The 19,962-nt window shown below is 45.2% G+C and overlaps 2 protein-coding genes across 3 annotated transcripts in view; one reads left to right on the top strand and one right to left on the bottom strand.

Annotated features, from left to right (window-relative positions):
• Positions 1 to 2,004, top strand: part of ZWILCH (zwilch kinetochore protein) — a 31,934-nt gene extending 29,930 nt beyond the window's left edge. For both annotated transcript variants that reach the window (XM_006920232.3, XM_006920233.3), the window contains one exon: positions 166 to 2,004. The gene's annotated coding sequence lies outside the window, so the exon portion shown is untranslated. The remainder of the gene's footprint in view (positions 1 to 165) is intronic.
• On the bottom strand, positions 305 to 12,418 carry LCTL (lactase like). Its single transcript, XM_006920234.3, has 13 exons — positions 12,301 to 12,418; positions 11,755 to 11,918; positions 10,995 to 11,082; positions 10,603 to 10,712; positions 9,029 to 9,157; positions 8,833 to 8,928; positions 7,425 to 7,479; positions 7,166 to 7,327; positions 3,800 to 4,074; positions 3,164 to 3,290; positions 2,793 to 2,992; positions 1,837 to 1,900; positions 305 to 420 (listed from the first exon to the last, which is right to left on the bottom strand). Exons 1-13 carry the CDS (start codon positions 12,416 to 12,418, stop codon positions 305 to 307), a joined length of 1,704 nt encoding a protein of 567 aa, XP_006920296.1.
• Between the last annotated feature and the right edge of the window lie 7,544 nt (positions 12,419 to 19,962).

The following is a 19,962-nucleotide window of genomic DNA, read 5'->3' as shown; positions in this document are numbered from 1 at the left end:
TCAAGTCATAAGACAGTTTGTACAGTATGATCCTTTTTTGCAAAATGAAACTATATGCATAATATATAGCAGAATATTAACTTTGACTGAGAGGGGTGAGATAACAGGAGATTTTTATTTTATTTATTAAATGTTTGTTTTTATTTTCTAATTCTTACATCCCAGCATAAACCCCCAAAAGAAAAAAGAAATTATTACAGAGCCCGAAAACAAAAATGTATGTAAACCTTTGAAGCAGAAAGAGGAGGAATATCTGGAAGATTCTCTCTGAAAGATGAAGCTGCAGAATGGTAGTAACCCTGTATCAGTTCTGGCTCCGCAGGAGAAGCATTAGGAGAACTGCAACGATTAGTACACAGAGGGTGCAGACCGTAGGTACCATGATCTCCGTCGCCATCTGCATGTGACTTAGCAAAGGCTCTGAAATGGGAGAGAGAACACCACCACAAATGGGAATGTGATCATTTTAGCGAGTCTAGCTTCATCCTGAAAGTTTTAACTGTATTGAAGAAACTTGGAAAATGGCTTTACACTTTCTAATTCTCATTTTCTGTAAAAGAGGACCTGATGAATTAAATGTTATAAAAAATTATGTGAGGGCTTTGGAAAATACTTCAGAAAATATGGGATAAAGAAATGCCTGACACAGCTACTGTAATAAAATCTACATGTAAATTAATGCTTACCATAATTAATCTCACAATATTAGCAGCTATATTCCATGGTTTCTATAATTTTCACTGGGGGGATTTGTGAAAGAAAAATCCGTGGGAAACATTTCCAACCTTTCAAAGATGTTATTGTATATCTTAATAGATAAAGGAATTTCTATATTGAAATTTTGTATGGTAGTTCTTACATAGTTAGGTAAGAGTCTTAAAGAGTTAAATGTTAAGCATATACCATGTACATGAATAAAGTAGTGGACATTGAAGTAATACCCACTTTTAGGTTTTGTGTCAGACATAATGGTTATCAACAGAAATAAGACACAGGCCCTGCTCTCATGGAGTTCATAGGCTTAGTAATAAATTCTCTATCATGTTTCTACATGATAAAATGCATTTTATTTTAGTTTAATGGACTGTACATCCTTAGTGGTTATTTAGATGGGACAGGGGAATGGGCACAGTGGTATATTGGCCTATAAAAATAGCTGAATTGATAGGATTTGGTCTAGCACTTTCCACCTCTGATACCACATTAAAGATGACTTTGTTAAAACAAGAAGCATATTTCTCTGATTGTCCTTCTAGAGAGAGAAAGACAAAATTCAAAGAAACAAATGATATGCCGTTGGCATTTCTTGATGTATAATTGCATCTTTGTTATTCTACATTGTACCATTTTAGATCCTATTGCATAAGAAATGATGCCTTCTATGAGGTCAGGGACTTTGTTTTGTTCATTGCTATATCCCTAGGGCTTAAAACACCCCCCAGGCTAATAGTGTTTAACAATTACTTCCTGGATAAATATAATATCTGAAGTTTTCTTTGACCGTTTTTTTTTTTTCATTCCATTTGATATAATAGTTGAATTTTTTCTACCTTTCACAAAGCCCACTATAATAAAATAGTAGATTTATAAGTTTACAGTATGAATCAGAAAGAATAAATCTAGAGTGGATAAAATATTTTTTTCTGGAAGGTTTTTAAAATATTTAAAATGCTTATAAGATAGAAACTTGACATTGCTTCAAAGTGAAGAAAAAGCCATTTTTAATTGTGGTTTTGGAAGATTGACTTAGGGTAGATCAACATTTTGAGACTTTGATAATGTCATTATATAATTATGTGGTTTAATTATCAAAGGGAAGAATTAAAATATACTCACCTGCAGCAAGCATCTGGTTATTGATAGAGCAAGTTTCCAAGGCTTGGTAGTACCAACTTTCCACCTAATAAAAAGCCACTTTATGAGTAATGTTGTCTTATACTAATTTTTTGCTGTTGAAGTTATTTTTGGAATAATGTGGAATAAAAAAAATTTAATATGCTTGTAGCTTAGTTAATGTTTATTGAACACCAATGTGCATCATTATGAGGGGGTCAAAAAACAGTATTCTTGAGGAGTTTATAATCTAGTGTTTTTCTAGTAATGCAAAACTTGTGAATGCCTGATAGCTAACAGTCACTGCTTCCATGTATAGTCCCATTGGGCTCACTCTAAAAGAATGTTGGTAAACAAGTGAGATTTATTTTTAAAAATTATTTTTGTTAATACACTCCAAATACAATTTGTATTCCCTGCCATTAGGCGCAGCAATATAGAGAGCTGATAGAAAAATGTGTAAGTCATTGAAAATGTTTGGTAGGTTTTAAAGGATTATTAAGTTTGATTATTTTTTAATCTCATTTGGGAACCAGTGCATTTGTGTGACTCTGCCATTTGATGGGAAAAGAAATGAAAATTATATGGTCATTATATATTTGATTTACTTAACTTTTCATATATGTTGAAGAATAGGCAGTATTTGTGGTAAGATACAACATTTAGAATAATACTTAACTAAAAGTCTCTATTATAACCTAAAGCAAACAGGACTCCTGCATAACCCTCGTCTGCCCTTAATATTCTGCATGTTGGGATTGAATTTTAATGTGTGTTTACCCCATTCTAAGCAAATAAGCAAAGAGGTTGTACAAATTGGGGGACGACACAAAGGACCATGCTCCCACATACCCCTGTCTTCTTTCAGGGTGGAAAGAGGACAGGTTCTTGCCAAACTACACCCTAGCTGCCTAGCTCTTCTAAAATCCAGAATGAGTAACATGGATAATTAGTCCTACCTCTCTTGGACTGGGAAACCCATTGGCAGTGATAATCTTCTTATAATATTGAACTGAAGCCTTTGGGTAGCGTGGCTTATTTCTGTTGTTAAATTCGACGTAGTAGAATCCATATCTATCTGAGTATCCTTTCTCCCATTCAAACTTATCCAACAGAGACCAGGAAGTATACCCTTTTATATTAGCACCATCTTTTATAGCTGCAAAGACATTTTTTGGCATATTTAATATATTTTATTTACTTGGAAAAATAATATTGTGAAGATAAATGTTTTATGAGATTTAGAAACAAGTTTTAGTCAATCATGCGTATTATCAAATTTTGTCCAAGTTAGAAAAATTCATGAAGACAGTCTTGGTTTTTATCTTACCTTTTAGCATTTCATTTATATATCCTTTAAGGTATTGAATTCTCCACTCATCACATAATTGAGTACAGTGTAATTTTTGAGATGCTCCATTTTCCATCACATATATGAGAGGATCGCCATATTGAGTCTGGAAGTCATAGTAACAAATATCTTAAAAATTCCAACTTACAGGTGGGTTTCTGAGTCTGAGGCACATATTGGCATACAAGGCCAAGCCTTCTATATTCTAATTGAGTGTCTTTAGTGTTTAGTAGATGCCAGTTTGCACGTTTATTTAGATAGGCATGTAAGTAAGAGGCAAATTCATATGAAAGAATATGTTTTGTTAACAAATTAGCATCATTCTAGAGAAAATGTATTTCAGGTCTTGTTCTTTCCCACATATTCCATTTCAGATGAAAAGGGCAGCAAAATAACAAAATGTGGGATAAGGCTTTTAGCTCTAGTTGTATACATTGAAATGGTTACTCATAGTAGGCATTAGTCTGTTAGGTCTATATCTGGTAGCTTCTGGAGTATGAGTAACTATTTGTATTTTGTTTTATTAACTTTAAAATGTAAGCACCTGTGCTTAAGCTCTAAGACCATGAATTCAGGTCAAAAAATGCCTTTTAAATAGCTCAATGTGACAATTACCTTAGCAAAGTTGAGGAGTCTTCTAAATCCCCATGGCACAGAATATAGCCACTTAGACCCCAGATCAGGCCAGTTTGGGTCAACCAGTTCTACTAAGTCACGATCATTCTGGTAGCTGGGACCCTGGCGGGAGGGATAGTTCCTTTCTGTGATGTACCGAGTTGTAAAATGACCTAATCCCAAGAAATCAGATGTGCCTTTAATGTAGCTCTTTTCCTGGAGTGTGAACACTGGTAACCGTGACAAGTCCAAGCCTTGCTCTGCGCTCTTTCTTCCTATTAAGAGAGAAAAATCGAATTTAACAAAGTTTTACTTTTGCAATCATTTTATGTACCATGATGATTAAGCATGTTGACATATAACCTGTTATCCAAATGCTGGGCTTTGGGATTCATTTGTATGGAAAGTGTAACCTGAGCTTTTTAAACTGGAATGTTGACATTTGAGTACTATCCCAAATTTAAAAGGTTACATTGCTTAAAAGTAATACTTTCACAGATTATTCAGGAAGTGGTATGTGGACAAATGTATAGCCATCTGGAAAAAAGTAGAATTGGATTCCTATATTATTCCTTCTATCAAAATTGGGTAATTTTGGTTGCCCCTGGGAAGGGAACAAGAAGCCCAGTGAGTGGGGGAAGGATATGGTCACATCTATGCAGTGTTGTAAGTGTAAGCTGGTTGTTGGGAAATTTTGTTCTCGCTTTCAAAATTGTAAACGTATATGTCCTTTCACTGACCAGTTCTAAATCTGTTTATCCTACATGTTACACATGCGAAAGAATGTATATACAAGGATATTCATTGTAGATTGAATAGCAAAAGGTTAGAAACGATCTAGATGTCTATCAGGAGAGACTGGTTAAAAAATGATGGGATATCCATCAGTGCAACACTATGCAGCCATTAGAATGAATGAGCAGCACTTTGCACACCAACATGAAAAGAATGCCAAGATACACGTTTTAGTGGAACAAAGATGCAGAGTGTTGCATATCATAACAGGTACCACCTAGCAGCAGTGTTTCTGCTCACACGTGGACAATCCATGTCCAGAAGTGTGCTTCCTCCTGGGGAGGATGGGAGCAGTGGGGAGGAGGAGGGTCAGAAGCCTGACTTTTCACTTTTCACTTTCAAAGTTTGCAATGTGCATGTCCTTTTCTATAATCTATGCAGAAAAAAAGTTTTAAATAAAGTAACATTTTGTGAGTTGATAAAAATACAACCATAAAAATGTTTACACAGAGGCTATTGGTTTAGATTAAATGAGTGAAAACTTTGTATTATTAAATACCTTTAAAATATTAGCATTTTATTATTTTTACATTTAGTAACGAGAAAAATTGCAAGTTATTGTCACTGTACTATTCCTAATATAGTAGCCACTCATCACATGTGGCTATTGGAATATGGCTAAGGTAACTGCATCTTTAATTTAGTCATCTCAAAGGACTGAATTTTTATTTCTTTAAGCTTTTAATTTAAATAGACACAAATGGCTACAGGCTATCATATTGGACATCACAGATATAATGTATATCCATATATGTCGTATCTATATATGTGTATATATACAAATACACATGCACATCATGTATAGCATTTCCATCATCACCAAAAGTTCTGTTGGTCAGCACTGGTCTAGAATTACTTTCATACATATATTTATAGTGAATAAAAAGATGCTTGAGATGCCTGGAAGTAATTTGTGAACAAGATTTCAAGCAAATGCTTTCACTACTAAAGAAAATATTAACTGCTCGGAGGATCCTTCTTTCCACATTGTACAAAGGGAAAATTCAGCCAGTTTCCACTTGAGTTATCACAGAGTTGGTGAGGTCTGGGAGTTGAAGTTGATTGGCTTAAGCCCAAGAACTGCTCTGTGACAACCAATCACTTTGGCTTTTTTAGTGCAATCCTGTTCTGCCTCCTGCAATGGCCTATGAGGGTCCTGAGAGAGTGAATGTACTATGTGAATGAAGAGATGGGCCTGCAGGAACACGGGCACTGTCTGGTCATGAGGGTTTTCTCCTTGTACATCTTGAGGAAATCGTTCTCAATATTTTGAGTGTCACAGAACTGGTTATTGCCAAAAGATTGTTAGAGGTTATTTTGTCTAATTCTTCATATTCAGATGATAAGACTAACATCCAAAGAGATGAAGCACCTTGTCCAGTCACTCACTAGTGGCAGAGTTGGAATCAGAAGTTGCTGCTACTATTCTAGATAAGTCTGATAAATGGTGCTTTAAAAAGAGAAAGTTTTGAAATGTTGACAGTCTCTTAGTCAAACATCCAAGGTAGCCTTGTTGTGTGACACTAACCTATTTCAATGTGATCCTTGTCTCTTTATTAGTAGAGTACATGCTGGTACATCTAAACACAAATAATACATTTAGATTCCTAAAGCCAGACACTGCTGGTTGCCTGCCTAGTAGTCCCATACTGTCTTCTTTCATGCCCTCTTCCTCACCCTCTTCCAAGAGGATGTCTCTTTTGTATGAGTCCTGGTTCCTCCCCAGCCTTTGAGAACCTAGTCCTAATGGTCTAGGGCATTCCAGGGCAAGTGACAGTTCTGTCCCTTAGGCACAAAAGGAAGGCAGCTTCAGGTGAAAGCTGTTTTCTGGGAAGATTTTTTCTTGTTCTTAAAAACAGATATGACAGAGTTATTTCCTTTTTTCTGCCTCCGAGTGGGTGTTGATGTGTAAAGATGTGATGCCTAGAGCTATTGCAGCTGTCTTGTGACCATAGGGAGTAGTGATGGTCTAGCTAAAAGTGCCTGAGTGGAAAGATGGAATGAGCCTGGGTCCTCAAAAACATCCCCGAAGGCTGATTATCTTTTTCTGGACTCAAGTGAGATGATAAATTCCCTACTTTCCAAGAGATTTTAGTTGTAGTTTTCCGTTATATAGCACTAAACAGCATCCAGACTGAAACAATCTTGTGAGCTCTTCTCTGACACTGGAAAACAGCTTGGAAAGTATTTCTCAAATGAAACCAGCAATAGAACTGACACTGCCTATGGCTGTGTCTTTGACTTCTCTCTCCCACTTCACTGCAGTTAAAATGGAGTGGAGTGGGTGGAGGAGACAGGACAGCAGAAGACAAGAGCAAGCAGCCCAGAGACCTGCTAAATTTTTCTCCTGGGTTCTGAACTCAATTTCCATGTCTAGGGGTCTGAGTGTTCCCCCTCAACAGCCCTACCCCAATTCAAATGACCGGTTCTTGATTCCTTGGGGGCTGGCTTATCCCCTTGAGTGCCTCACCCAAGCCCAGTGTGTTCTTCCATCCCTGCCTTTGGGTCATTTCACTTGAGTTCAATACTGTTGCTGTGGCATCTGGAGTTTAAAAATGGGGCTTGGCTCACCGATACGCTCCTTCATGACTTGGGGGTAGTCACCAGCATAAATGGGGTTGGCAAACCAGCCCAGGCAGAATTGTAGGTATCGCTCAGCTGCTTCTATGTCCTTGGGGTTACTAATGTCCATGGGTTCCCCCCAATCGCAGTTTAATGAAATCCCCACCAGCCCTTACAAGAAAAGAAAGAAAAGGGGTGGCAGGTAGAAATGACATCGCTCCTCTGGGCACTCGTTTGTTCTTAGTACATGTGTGGTGGTAAAGCTCACCTTTCTGCTTGCTGCGCCATGTGCTGTTGTAAGAATGCCAGGCTTGGGCATGGGCCTGAAAGAGGAAAGATCAGCGGAGATGCCTGCCCTATCCACTTCTCTCCTCACCTTCTGTCTGAGGTGGCCTTTCCTTCCTAACTCTAGAGATCCAGTTGAAGTCCTGTCACATTCATGAATCCAGCCTTGACCTCCAGGGGCACTTACTTTCTTTGTACGATAGAGGAAAATTGGTCTAAATGTGGCATACACACATAAAGTACCGCTTTGTGCTATTTCCTATTTCTAAGATTTCTTCTAAAGTTTCTTGTATTCTTGATTGTCTTCTACAGCAATTACATAGTACTTTTCCCATAATGAGCTCAGGAAGTTAGGAAAATACCAAGCATCTGGAAAAATCTCAAGAAATGGTATTCAAAATGTGCCGACCTGCCTTCTCTCTCTATTCTCTCCCAGTGATCCACTGATGTCTTCAGAGCTCTGCTCTTAAAATATTCAGTTTACTAAGTCATAAGCCAAATTTCGAAAGTTCTCTTCCTAACATGAATGTGAGGGTTTGGTATGTCCCCCAGTGACCCCTTGCCTTCTTGCTTGATCAGATTGTCCACCTTCTGCTCAGAGTTTGTCGAGGCCTTCTGTGATGTCTCCTACTCCCGTCCTCCAGTCATCATCACCCATACCCTCATATGTGTGTGTCCTATAATGTGACCCAATTCTCTCCCTCCCTTCTCAAGCCTTTCCGGTAGGCCTGTAACTCTTGGTGAGTCACCATCATCTTTGAATGTCTCCTTCACTTTTGTGCCCTAACTGAGCTTGGCTGCCCCTTAAGACCACCTCTACTGCCACTTCTTCTGGCACAGGCCATTTTTTTTCTCACGCCCATACCTTACGGAAGTGTCTGCCTTGCTCTTTATTGCTGCCTCCAAACTGTTTCTCTTTCTTCAAAAACCCAGGTCTCTTGAAGTCCATGGTGTCAGATGAGCACTCCTAACCCCTTCTTACTGCTGTCCTGCACCAACCTCCAGCTACATCTCATTCACTGAGGATTTTAACCCTAGTTCACTGTCATGCCCCCTCCCCTTGTCACCATTCCACACAAGACAGTTTACACCTACAGGTGACAAGTTTTCACATGTATGTGCTCCGTCCCTTGGCTAGATTGCAAGCTCTAGATAGCAGCCACCATATTGTCTTAGTTGCAGTGTCCAGCAGAGCACTGCATGACAAGACACCCACATCAATCCTCATGGAAGGGAAGCGGACAGTGCAAAAGTGCTATGGAATATGCTGGTTTTGAGGTAGAATGGCAGAGGACTGAGCTCAGTCTCAGACCTGGGGCAGGCCGAGTTGACACTGAGGCTTATCCCTCCACATTAAACCCAGCCTTCCCTCCCAGAAGGACCCACTTCACCTTAATGATGTGGTGTGCCGCCTTGTACAGGCCCATGCCGTGGAGCTTCAGGCCTGGTGCGTGGTGGCCGGTCTCATAGCCTTTTTCGACCATTGTCTACATGGATGGCAAGTGGGGACCACAGGACCATGAGAAGTGGCAGGGTATGCTCCAGTCTGGGAAGTGGGTTTCCCCCCTGGAGAAGGGCCTTGCTTACCCGAGGATCACTGAAAGTGACCCAGTGCTTCACCCGGTCCCCAAAGGCCTCAAAGCACATATTGGCGTAATCACTGAAGTACTTGGTCATGCTCACGTTCTGCCACCCGCCATACTTGACCTGGAGCAGCTGCAAACAGACAAGTGGAGAGAGAAGCAGGTGCCCCAAGTGTCCGTATTCAGAAAAAGACCTTTGGAGCCAGTTGGCCAAGTTTGTGGGAAAAACATGGACGATTACGGCTACAGAGGATGTTTAGAGGAAAGGAGAGCAAAGACGCAGGGTCTTGGGCATTAAGACTTGAAGACGGTGGCAGTGATGAACCGTGAAACAACATAAATGTGGAGATGAGCTGTGTGACATACCTTATACAGACAAGATGGAAGAACTTGATAGATGGAACATTTAAAAAAATTTGCTAAGGGAAAGGGGTTCAATAATGGGGAAAACATCTTGAAAATAAGTTTCGAAGAAATAAAGTGTGATACTGGGCATGGAAGCTCTGATTAGGATTTTGGGGGCCGTGTAGATGTCAGAAACCTCCCAGAAATGAGAGTGGGTTCTGCTTTCTTCAGCAGAGGGCTCTCCCCGACCCAAAGGCATCTGCCAAAAGGTGTATTTCTCAAGATTCACCATTCCATCAATGTTACCTACCGAGCTCTCCTTGGTGGGTTTGAGAGGATGCTCAAGGGTTAGGTTAGTGAAAGTAGTTAACCAAGGAAGAACCTGGGAGGAAGTTTCCAGTTCATCTCCCTAAAGCCTGCTCTATGGCCTCAGCCCCAGTTTTAGAGGCCTCTGGTGACTCCCCTTACCACAGAACAAACCCCAGTCACCTTAGCAGCTGAAGCCTTCCAAGTTACTTGTCCAGTCTCCTTCCCCTGCTGCCTACTCCCCAAATTCTAACTGAATCACTTGCCCAGCCCCTCCCTGCCTCCTTGCCATGCTCCCTCCAACTAGAAGATCCCTTCCTTTCACCTCATGCCCCACCCCTTCAAAGTGCTGGTAGGACTCCATCTTCCTAGCAGCTCCCTGTAGCCATGTCTCTAGCCTCTCACCTCCTTCCTGCCACCCTGTGTCACAGAGTTACATACACAGCTCCTGTCCTGGTTAGGCCATGATCCCCATGGGGCCTTGATGAATGAATAAAAGTCACTTGAATAGTGATGTTCTTAAGCATATTGGGACTTAATGGAAATTGCTTGGGGAAGAGGTGCGGCTCATACATAAGCATGTATGGTGCTGGCTCAAACAAACTGGAAAAAAAGGCTAAACAAACTTGTTAATTATGCCATGTCATCAGATTTTACTCAAGAGATGTTTCTTTCTTTATAGTTTGACGTCTCGTTTTTAGGGCACATGTTTTAGAAAACCTCAAAATTCGCACTTATCACTTATTACAAATGTCGGTTAAAATAGCATGATCTCCCTGCCGTGGGTGAGTCAGATTTCTTCTTTACTCCAACCCACCTTTCAGTCCGGACCCCAGTCTTTGCCCCCAGTTTAGCTACCCCAGGTCCCCAGATCAGGCTCCCTCCTGCTGAGTCCCCCATGGGCCTCTGAGCCAGCACAGCCCTCACCTGCGGGAGATCCCAGTGGTGCAAGGTCACGATGGGGGTGATGTTGTTCTTCAGAAGGGCATCGATGAAGTCGCTGTAGAACTTGATTCCCTTCTCATTCACTTGGTCAGCTGAAGGTAAGATGAAAGGTGACTTGACAAGAAAGGACCATGGCCTTGGCCTTCTGAAATGCAGCATTCAGAAGAACTGAAGGCACCTCAGCCCACCAGCACCTGGGTCTTAGAGAGGTGCTCTAGGTGCTCCTGGGAGCCCAGCTACCTGCAGAGCCTGTGAGAGCTGCTGCCAGAAAATACCATGTCTGTGGCCTCTCTCTGCAGGACTCTGTTGTCCCTACAAAGCCAACGTGGCCAAAAGGGTCACGCTTGTATTGGGGAGGGGCTGCCCTAGCTCACCTCGTACACCAGTGGGTAAGAGCCGGGGCCAAGACAGGGAGAATCGGTAATGGTTCACGTGCAGCTCCTTCAGCAGAATGATGTCTTCCTGTGCAGACAGGGCGGGAGGCAGGCAGGGTCACTGGGGACCCTGGGGTAGGCAGATAGGGGTCACACTGGGGTCCCCCAGGCCAAGGCTCACTCCTGTCCATACCCCTAGTGAGTGAGGAAGCAGCTGTTTCCTCATTTATACAATAGGTGCAATACCACCTGCCCCGGCTTCCTCCTGGTGATGTGCCAAGAGTCAAACAAAATGCAGGAGACGGGGGCGGGGGCACTTCGAGAACTCCATCTGGGTGTTTCTAATAAACTTGGGGGTAAATCCCCCAAGAAGTCAATCCAGAGAAGAAAGTGGGTGCTGAGCAGAGGGACTGAGGATGAGCTGGCCTCACTCCATGGGGGGTCAATTCACTTGCAGGGACCTGGGGTTCAGGCTACTGTGGCCTATAGGCTCTGGAACCATGACATTGCCCCTTGGTCCCACCACCTGGACAAGGTCCTGGCTCAAGTGGGACCCTGCTTTCCTTTCTTCCTATATCTACCTTCCCACAGCCTGCACACAGCCCCAGTCCCCAGTCCCCAGTCCCCACTGACCCCACATCCTTTGGTGGGGGTGTTTAGCAGAGCACTGGATTGACATTCTCACCTGGGCTTCCCCAGTATATCGCTGCCCACCACTCAGCTAGGTGAGTGCTCAGACACACACACGTCCTTCACTCACCTGGACCTTGTAGTAGCCATCACACGCCACATCTGCTGTCTCACCCCCAAGCACCTTCCCCTTCCCGCTGTGCGTGAAGGCATCCCAGATGCTGGGCCCTTTCCCATCCTGGTCCCAGGCACCCTCTGTCTGGAAGGCAGAGCTGCCCACACCCCAAGAGAAGCCTGCAAGCAGAGACCCCAAGCTGAGCTCTGGGCCCTCCCACTTCCCACCCAGCCTCGGGACTATAGTCTGTGCCTCCTGGGCCACAGGGCAGTCCCCTCCCCAGTAGCCCGTCCCTGTCTCCCTAGGAGTAGGAGCATGTGTGGCAGTGTGGGTGAAGACATAATACATTAAAAACATTTTTTTTTGCACAGTTAGCTCTGATTAACATACTAACTGTAAAATAACTTAAAAAAAAATCTGTTAGGAACTTCTTTTATTTTAGGACAACTACATGGAATTATATTCCACATTCTACCCGTCCAGAAGCTAAAACACCGACTCCTTGGCGAGCCAGTCAAGGTGCGCAAGCTGACAGACGGACAAACAGAAGAATGGACATACCAAGTGGGAAGGTTCCGTAGTAGAAGGAGGCCTCTTCTGGGGACCCTTTCCTGGTGGCCCCCAGCCTGGATACCAGCAGTAGCACCCACCAAAGGGTGACAGCCGAGACTGACTTCATGGCACCCGGCCCTCCCCCATTCCTGGAAAAGTACACCTAACAGGTACAGGCCCACACAGCCAGGGCTGGGGGGCCTGATCACAGCTTGGGGCCAGGCCAGGAGGAGCGGAGGATGGGACGAGGTGGGGGTGCTTTATTTAGAGAAGCATTGGCTCTACTGGGGGCAGCTGGTCCATGGCTCTAGACGCTGGGACCCACCAGTGGAGGCTAAGGATGGGGACAAGCTACGATTCCTGTGTAAAACACTAAGAAGGAGATGAACGCTGGGCTTGGGGAGCTCCAAGTCTGATGGGAAAGGCTCCAAACCACTCCCAGCCTTTGTGTGTTGGGAGAGACCCAGCCCATATTTTGTGAGAGGCCCCAATCTAATAGGGAAATGACCTCTGCCTTAGGGAAGCTCCAGTCTGATGGAGGAGACAGGACAACCACAGGGTTCCTGAAGCACCCCCACCTACACACTGTGGTATGTGTAGAGGGACAGACTCCTCCCCAAGCTGGGGACCCCCAGTCCTGAGGGTCAGGGTGATTCCCTCCCACTAGCTGCCTAGCCAGCTTACCTAGGATTGTCCTCAGTCCCAGACACTGGCAGAGCAGCAGCTGGTGGCCAGAGGGCTCTCAGACTGACCCCCAGGGCTTGTGCTGCCCCCTGAGAGCAGAGCCCACAGCCCAGCGAAGGCTCTCGGTTGGAGGCGTGGTCTGTGGCCTAACCTAGATCTAAAAAGAGCTTCAATAGCCCCATTCAGTGGGGCAGGCAGCCGGTGGGAGCGGGCAGCTGAAAGCGCATGGGTCACACACGTCACAGCCGCAAAGGCCAAGACCTGTGGATTTCATTCACGTAAACTGTCACCAAATTTGTAATGTCAATGGAAACATCGGGCCGAGAGGAATGCTGAGTTGGCCTGTGGGGCCTGAGTCAGCAGCCCAGCAGCTTAGCCCCGGGCCATGCAGTCAGCCCCCTCCCAAGGCAGAGGGGCAGTAATCCAGTCCCCCTGGCCCTTTGTAGGGGCCTGATGTGTGTGCCACACCTTAGTCGGGTAAGCTTAAGGTGAGGGTGGAAGGGTGGGGATCAGCATATGTGGGCATCTGTCTCTGTGTCTACCCCTCCCTGCTGCCAGAGAGAATTCACTGTAGAAGGGAAAGTTGATTTTTCCACCTCACCCTCCTCTCTGTAGACCCCTCATTTATTCCTTCACTCACTCATTCAACCAGGACTGCCTGTTGTAACACACCCTCCCTGGAGGTTCAGCATCTCCTCCCCACCCTCATTGTCCAGGTTCCCCACCAGGGTTTCCTTCACTGCAGTGACCTCTACCTATGCCCCTTCCTCTCCTGCAGCTACCTTCACCTCACTCAACCCGCATCCTTCTTGCCTTTAGCTGAACCCTCACTGTAGCTCTCTCAACTGGGAGGGGTTTATCCCTTTGTAGTGATTAATTTCTTTCTATTCATCTTTCAGGTCTTCCATGGGCAGCAGCACCACCTCCAGGAAGCCTTCCAAGACCAGGTTACGGGTTACCCATCCAGCCCTGCACATCCATGGCACCTGTTTTTTAAAGCGTGCCCCCTGCCTACCTGTAGGTGCCTGGGAGGAAGGGGCATGCCTGCCTTGCTCACCCACCTTTCCCAGAGCCAGCACTGAGTTGGCACTCAGTCATGTGAGTTGAATTTAAATAACAGTCACAGTAATTATCCTAAAAATGGCTAACATTTACTGGGTGCTTCCTGAAGTCCAGGTGTTTTCACATATTGATCTATTTAATCCTCCCAGCACCTCCTGCGGCAGAAGCAGCTTCAGCCTTGGTTGGGGAAGGAGGGTGTGGATTTCTGGGCCCCCAACAAGGGCACGTTTGTACTGCTATGCAGACAGAAGTGGCCCCTTTGAACTTCATACCAGCCTGAAGGTGGCCCTGCTCTGAGGCTGGCACCACTGCTGGACCATCCTGAACTCCTCCACCATTTCCTACCTGAACTCCTCCATGGCTTGCCGCCCCAGCACTTGTCCAGAGATTTGCAGAGGGAGGCCTGGGAGCAGGTACCTGGACAGAGGCAGAGACTGCTTTCCCTCTGGCTCCCCGACCCTACCCCAGCGGCTCAGCTGGGGGCTGCGATGACTCCCTTGGGCTTTCACTGGCAAAGCCTATGGGAAGGAGACTAAGGCTCTCCCCCTCTAGACTCTGAGGCTCCCCAGGCACATTCATGAGGCATGACCGCTTTCTCGGTGGTCGCCAGGTCTGGTCCCTCAGCAAATACCTGGTAAAAGGATGGAGGATGCTGAGTAGTGCTATCTCCCCATTGTCTGCTCTCCATCCTTTCCTCCATAAACACTTCCCGAGTCTCCAGCAAGTGCCCTGGGAACCAGAGTGAAATAGGACTTGGCCTGTGCTCTCCAGGGACTCTAGTCCGATGGGGGAAGGAGAGGGGAAAGGGAAAGGAAGGTGGCTCCGAACATGGTTCAGAGTGACCAGATCTCTAGTGGAAGGATAGACAGGATACTGTGGAGGATCTGGGAGATGGGGCTGGCTGCACAGGGGAGGAGACACTAGACTAGATACTTGAAGGATAGAGAGGTGTTTGCTAGATGGTGTAGAGCAGGTAAGGCAGGGAATGGATAGAGGAAACAGCATAAGCAAAGGCTCTGAGGCATGTTTGGGTACCTGGAGATCTTTTCTCCCCTTGCATCTGTCCTGCGGAGGCAGGGCTGTGTCCTCAGAGTGAGCAGCTACCACTGGACAGCTACGGTCAGAGGTCTCTCTCTTATGGGTGGACTACTGAGAGTGTCCAAGGTCAGTGATGTGCCATTTGCACTGGAGCTGGTACCTGCCTCTCTAGACTCATGGGCTCTGGGGACTCTGCTCTCTGGGCTGAGGTAGGCGAGAAACATAAAACTTTAAGAGCTGATGTCATTTCTGAAAAATGCCCACAGAGCCAGGGGCCCCGTGTTTGTGTTGGAGGTTCTGCTGGTTGGCCAGACATGGCCAGGGCGGCCTGGGATCTGTCTGCGGACCCAGTCTCCAGTGCTTGATCCTGCTCTCTTTCTGTGGCTCTAAGCCTGGCTCTGGCTGGAAGGATGTGGGCCTCACAGCTGGGTGAGCCCCCTACAGACTCCCTCTCCCATGTACACACCTTTCAGATGCTGCTTGGGCACCGAGGCCTGGAGCAACTGGGACAGGACCCTAACCTCGGGCGGGGTCTGAAGCTCTGGAGGCCTGGTCTGGCTAAACAGCAGGTGTGTTGGGGAAGGTTAGCTTTTGGGTCCCTGTAACTTCCTCCTCTTGCCTCCTTGCCAGGGGCTGCAGAGGTGGTGGCCCCTCTCCCAATCGCCCTTGCAGGGCCCAGGCTGTAGCCCAAGCTCTGTGACATTTAAGAAGGGACTTGGTAAAAACCAAAGGTCTGGTCTTGGGTCCTGGGAGCACTGATGGGTCCCAGGCATGAGGTGTGGTGGGTATGGATATGGGGGAGGTACAGCTCAGGGATTCATTGGGCTAGACCACCCCATCTTGTTCTGTGTCTCCAAATCCTTCAGGGCAATTTCAAGGGCAATGTGGGAAGGACACTGAGGTTCAAGAAACAGATTCCTGCTTCCATGTAGCCAAGAACTGGCTGTAGGATCCAGTGACAGGTATTTCCTCTCTCTGGAACTGAGGCTCCCCATCTATGAAATGAGAGTCATTCTTTCAAGGTCCTCTCGGTTAATAGCGCAGGGCCCAGCAATTCTCTTCCTTGGTCTTAAGAGCTAGTCTTTCTATCCCCTGGGGAGTCTCTAGGCCCCATCCATCACCTGACACCACCACCCCAACAGCCCTGCAGCCCAATTCAGCTCTGCCCAGCCCTGGGCTAAAGGGACAAGCCCAAGAGACAAGGCTCAGTACTGGTGTGCTGTGTGACATTGGGCCAGCCACTGCCTCTCTCTGGGCTTTTATTTCCTCTGTTGTAAAAGCTAAGGAGCCTGGCTATCAGCTGTCTGAAGCCTTCCCTAGCTCTGAGATTCTATTAAAGAGGTGGCAGGCTGTTTTCAAGTATCTAGGTTTTGATTTTATAGTAGGCAAGGAAGCCGGTCAGAGCAGCTTCCTGGGGAGCAGAAGCACAGGGGCAGGAGTCGGGTGCTTGATTTGTAAGAAACATTCTGGGCCTGCGTCCAGAATTTCTCCTGAGCTTTCTTCTGAGGCCAGAGCAGAGACAAGTCTGTGACAGGCCTTTGGGGTAGGGGTTAGGAAAGAGAGTGGAAGGGATAGGGAGAGCAGGTCGTGGAGCAGAAAAGGGCAGGGTTAGGATCGAAGCCTCCGCAGTCAAAAAGAACTTTGGATCCCAGCTCAGCCTTTACCAGCTGAGAGTTACATACAAGTTACTGAACTTTTCTGAGTCATTTTTCACGTATAAATAGGAACAAAGATAGCACCTGCTTTATAGGGTTATTTAAACATTAAGTGACATGTAAATGCTTTATGTGGTGCTGGCAGAGAGAAAAGCCCTAATAAATAATCCTTGTCATCAACGCCATCGTATTGTCAAGGCTGAAATCCAACTCTGCCTCTTAAAAGGGTGTTCTGGGCAAGGCACAATGCTTCCGAGGGGAACTGCTCCTTGATGGCTGGACAAGGGGTTTCCATGATCTGAGTACTCTGTCTGAGAAATGCCAAAATTTCACCGTGCTGCAGGGCTCTGCAGGAGCCAGGCATTTCTGTGCCTGCTGAGGCCAGAGCTCTTCACCCAAGAGCGCCAGTCACTGCCCATGGGCCAAATACCCAGGTAATCGGCTGCTAGCTCTGGCTCTGTGAACATAACTGAGGGCTTTTACCTTCTGAGTGTTGATGGTAACTTCCAAAGCCTACCTCATTTCTCAGAGCCTCCAACCTTTTATTATAAAAATGTTCAAACACACAGACAAGTTGAAAGAATCATATGGTCCACACTGTATGCCCACCACTGAGACTCTGTTGTACTACATTTGCTTTATCGCATGTCAGTCCCTCTATTCTTCCTTTCACCTAGCAATTCATCTTATTTATTTATTTTTTTTGATGCATTTCAAAGTAAGCTGCGAATGTCAGTTCACTTCATCCCTAAACACTTTAGCAGGTATCTCATTAACTACATTTGTTTATAATTCTTTTCTTTTTGAGATAAAGTTTGCTGACAGTAAAATGCACAAATCTTAAGTGTACTATTCTGTGAGTTTTGGCAAATGCAGTCATTTGTGTAACCAAACCACTATTAAGATATGGAATACGAATTTGTTCCTTTCTAACTGAGTCACTCTGCATCTTTCTGAGGATTTTTGGGGAAAATTCCTGCAGGTCTCAAGGGCAGAAATCCATGCCATCTTGTTTCCTTCTTAGCTCTAGCCGCTTGGAAATTTCAAGATACATTCATGGCCTGCCTCTTGCAGATGCACAGGACTTGAGTTATGCATTTCAGTGTATCATCTTTCTCTCCCTTCTCCCCAATTCCCTTGTCTGTTTAAATCCTCTGAAGTGTATACAACTTTGCAAGCTGGTTCTCAAATCCTTTTCTTTGGAATGAGACTGAAGGAGTGCTACATAAATAATCATATTGGAATTTTCAGGATATTTCAATGGTTTGTGGTATCCAAATATGTGAAAAGTGAGGCTGTTCCAGTCAATCTGGAATGAATTGACACCCTATCCAGGGAGTATGAACCTGTGTGTATAGTATGCAGTGCGCACGTGCGTACACACACACACACACACACACACACACACACACGAAGAATTCTTTTCTTGGTCCAGACACTAGCATTGGTAGTGAAACTACTGCTTTCAAACAAAAAGATCTCACTTAGCAGTGGCATTGCTGCTCAGGACCTCTCAGGGCCGAGTTTGGGGAGGAGATGGTGGTTAGACTGTGGCCTTGGATGGCCCGAGGTCAGCACCTGTGAACAAGAGATGATGGTGGTGACAGGTCTGGAAACATCCTGTCCCTCTGGACAGCACGTCCCCACCAGGGCTCTTTGGTCTGAGTCATCTGCTGGTGATTTTCTGGGTTCTGCTTTGCATTTTCCCCTTCATCTCCACTTGTGGGGAGTCGGCGGGGCAGCTGCTGAAGACCCTACCATGTCTTCAGGTTCTGGTTCATGAAAGGTGGAAAGAATGAAGATGTGGAGTCGGGAGAGGGGGAGAGTCTCAGTGAAAATGAGGGGGAAAAGCCTCTTTAGCTTTTCTCTCCTCAGGACATTCTCTGGGTCTCAATTCCAGAGCATCCATCAGAGACCTCATTTCACTTTTATTTAGCAGGCGTTTGATTAGATTTTGTCCTCATTATACTCTAATCTTGTCTGCTGTTATTCACCACTGAATCCCTGTGGCTTTGCTCAGGACAATATTATTCGTTTAAGGAAGAAATGAATGAAGATTTTTAAAAAAAAATTTTTTTTTTTTTTTGCCTTCATTCCTGCACAGATGGTGTGAGAACTAGCTCACAGGAACATCCCTGGGTAGGGAGCAGGCCTGGGGGAGGGGTTCTGGGTTCTGGTCTGACAAACCTCAGAGATACATAGATACCTCACCTGGGAAGAGGTGCCATCTAAGAAGAGGGGAGCTTGGGTCTTTCTACAGAGAAGTGACTTCATTTCAATGAATAAGTGCCTGGTGATGATCTCAGAAGTTTCCTAAAATAATAGCTAGGAATTAAAAATTTTAAAGACAGTAAAAGATTTTGTATAATTATATAAAATTCAACTATAGAAAACTATAAAATTTAAAATATAAATATATTAAAAATTAAAAAAATATAAATTTTAAAATTAAAAAGGTACACAGAAAATATATGAACATATTCACATCACAAAAACTGGCGACTCCTTTCCATGCTACCCAGAGAAGTTGTCCACAATGCATTTTTCTGCTTTCCTGTTGTAACTTAAAGGGAAACTTTCACAGTGTCTAGACCCCTGAGATCCTGAAAATGAAGTAGGAGGATGTCCTCAAATTTCTTGCAACAGAAACCCACTTAGATGATACCAGCTTCGACTTCCAAATGGAACAGCATATCCACAAAAGGAAAAGTGAGGACACCTACATCACAAATCTGAGGAGAACCTGGGAGAAGCTTCTGTTGGCAGCTTGTGCTATAGATGCCACAGAAAACCGGGCTGATGTCAGTGTCATATCTTTCGGGATTACCAGCCAGAGGCTGTGTTGAAGTTTGCTGCTGCCCTGGAGCCACTTTTATTGCTAGTGCTTTACTCCTGTGACCTGTTCTAATCAGCTCCAGGAAGCCTTCCCGGAGACGTGACTTTTGGTGGTTACTGATCCTTGGGCTGACCACCAGCCTCTCACAGAGTCATCTTATGTTAACCTGCCTACCATCGTTCTGTGTAACACAGACTCTTCTCTGCGCTAGGTGGACATGGCCATCTCCAAGCAATAAGGAAACTCCCAATCAGGTCCGAGGTGGTGCATACTGGCTCTGGAAGCTCTGCGCATGCGCAGCACCATCTCCCATGAGCACCCGCAGGAAGCCACCCCATTCTCTACTTCGACAGAGATCCTGGAGAGCAGGCTGCTGCTTAAAGGGCTGTGACTGAT

This window comes from Pteropus alecto, unplaced genomic scaffold (assembly GCF_000325575.1).
Source record: "Pteropus alecto unplaced genomic scaffold, ASM32557v1 scaffold86, whole genome shotgun sequence".
Lineage (NCBI taxonomy): Eukaryota > Metazoa > Chordata > Mammalia > Chiroptera > Pteropodidae > Pteropus > Pteropus alecto.
The sequence above is the reverse complement of the archived record's forward strand: the minus strand, read 5'-3'. Positions and strand labels throughout refer to the sequence as shown.

Bases quoted from the DNA above. Each gene is read 5' to 3' on its own strand.
- LCTL (XM_006920234.3), bottom strand. From the start codon at position 12,418: ATGAAGTCAGTCTCGGCTGTCACCCTTTGGTGGGTGCTACTGCTGGTA. The intron at 8,929-9,028 runs GTAAGCAAGGCC...CCATCCATGTAG, and splicing joins TCACTTTCAGTGATCCTCGG to ACAATGGTCGAAAAAGGCTA. The intron at 1,901-2,792 runs GTAGGACTAATT...GCTTTTTATTAG, and splicing joins GGTTTCCCAGTCCAAGAGAG to GTGGAAAGTTGGTACTACCA.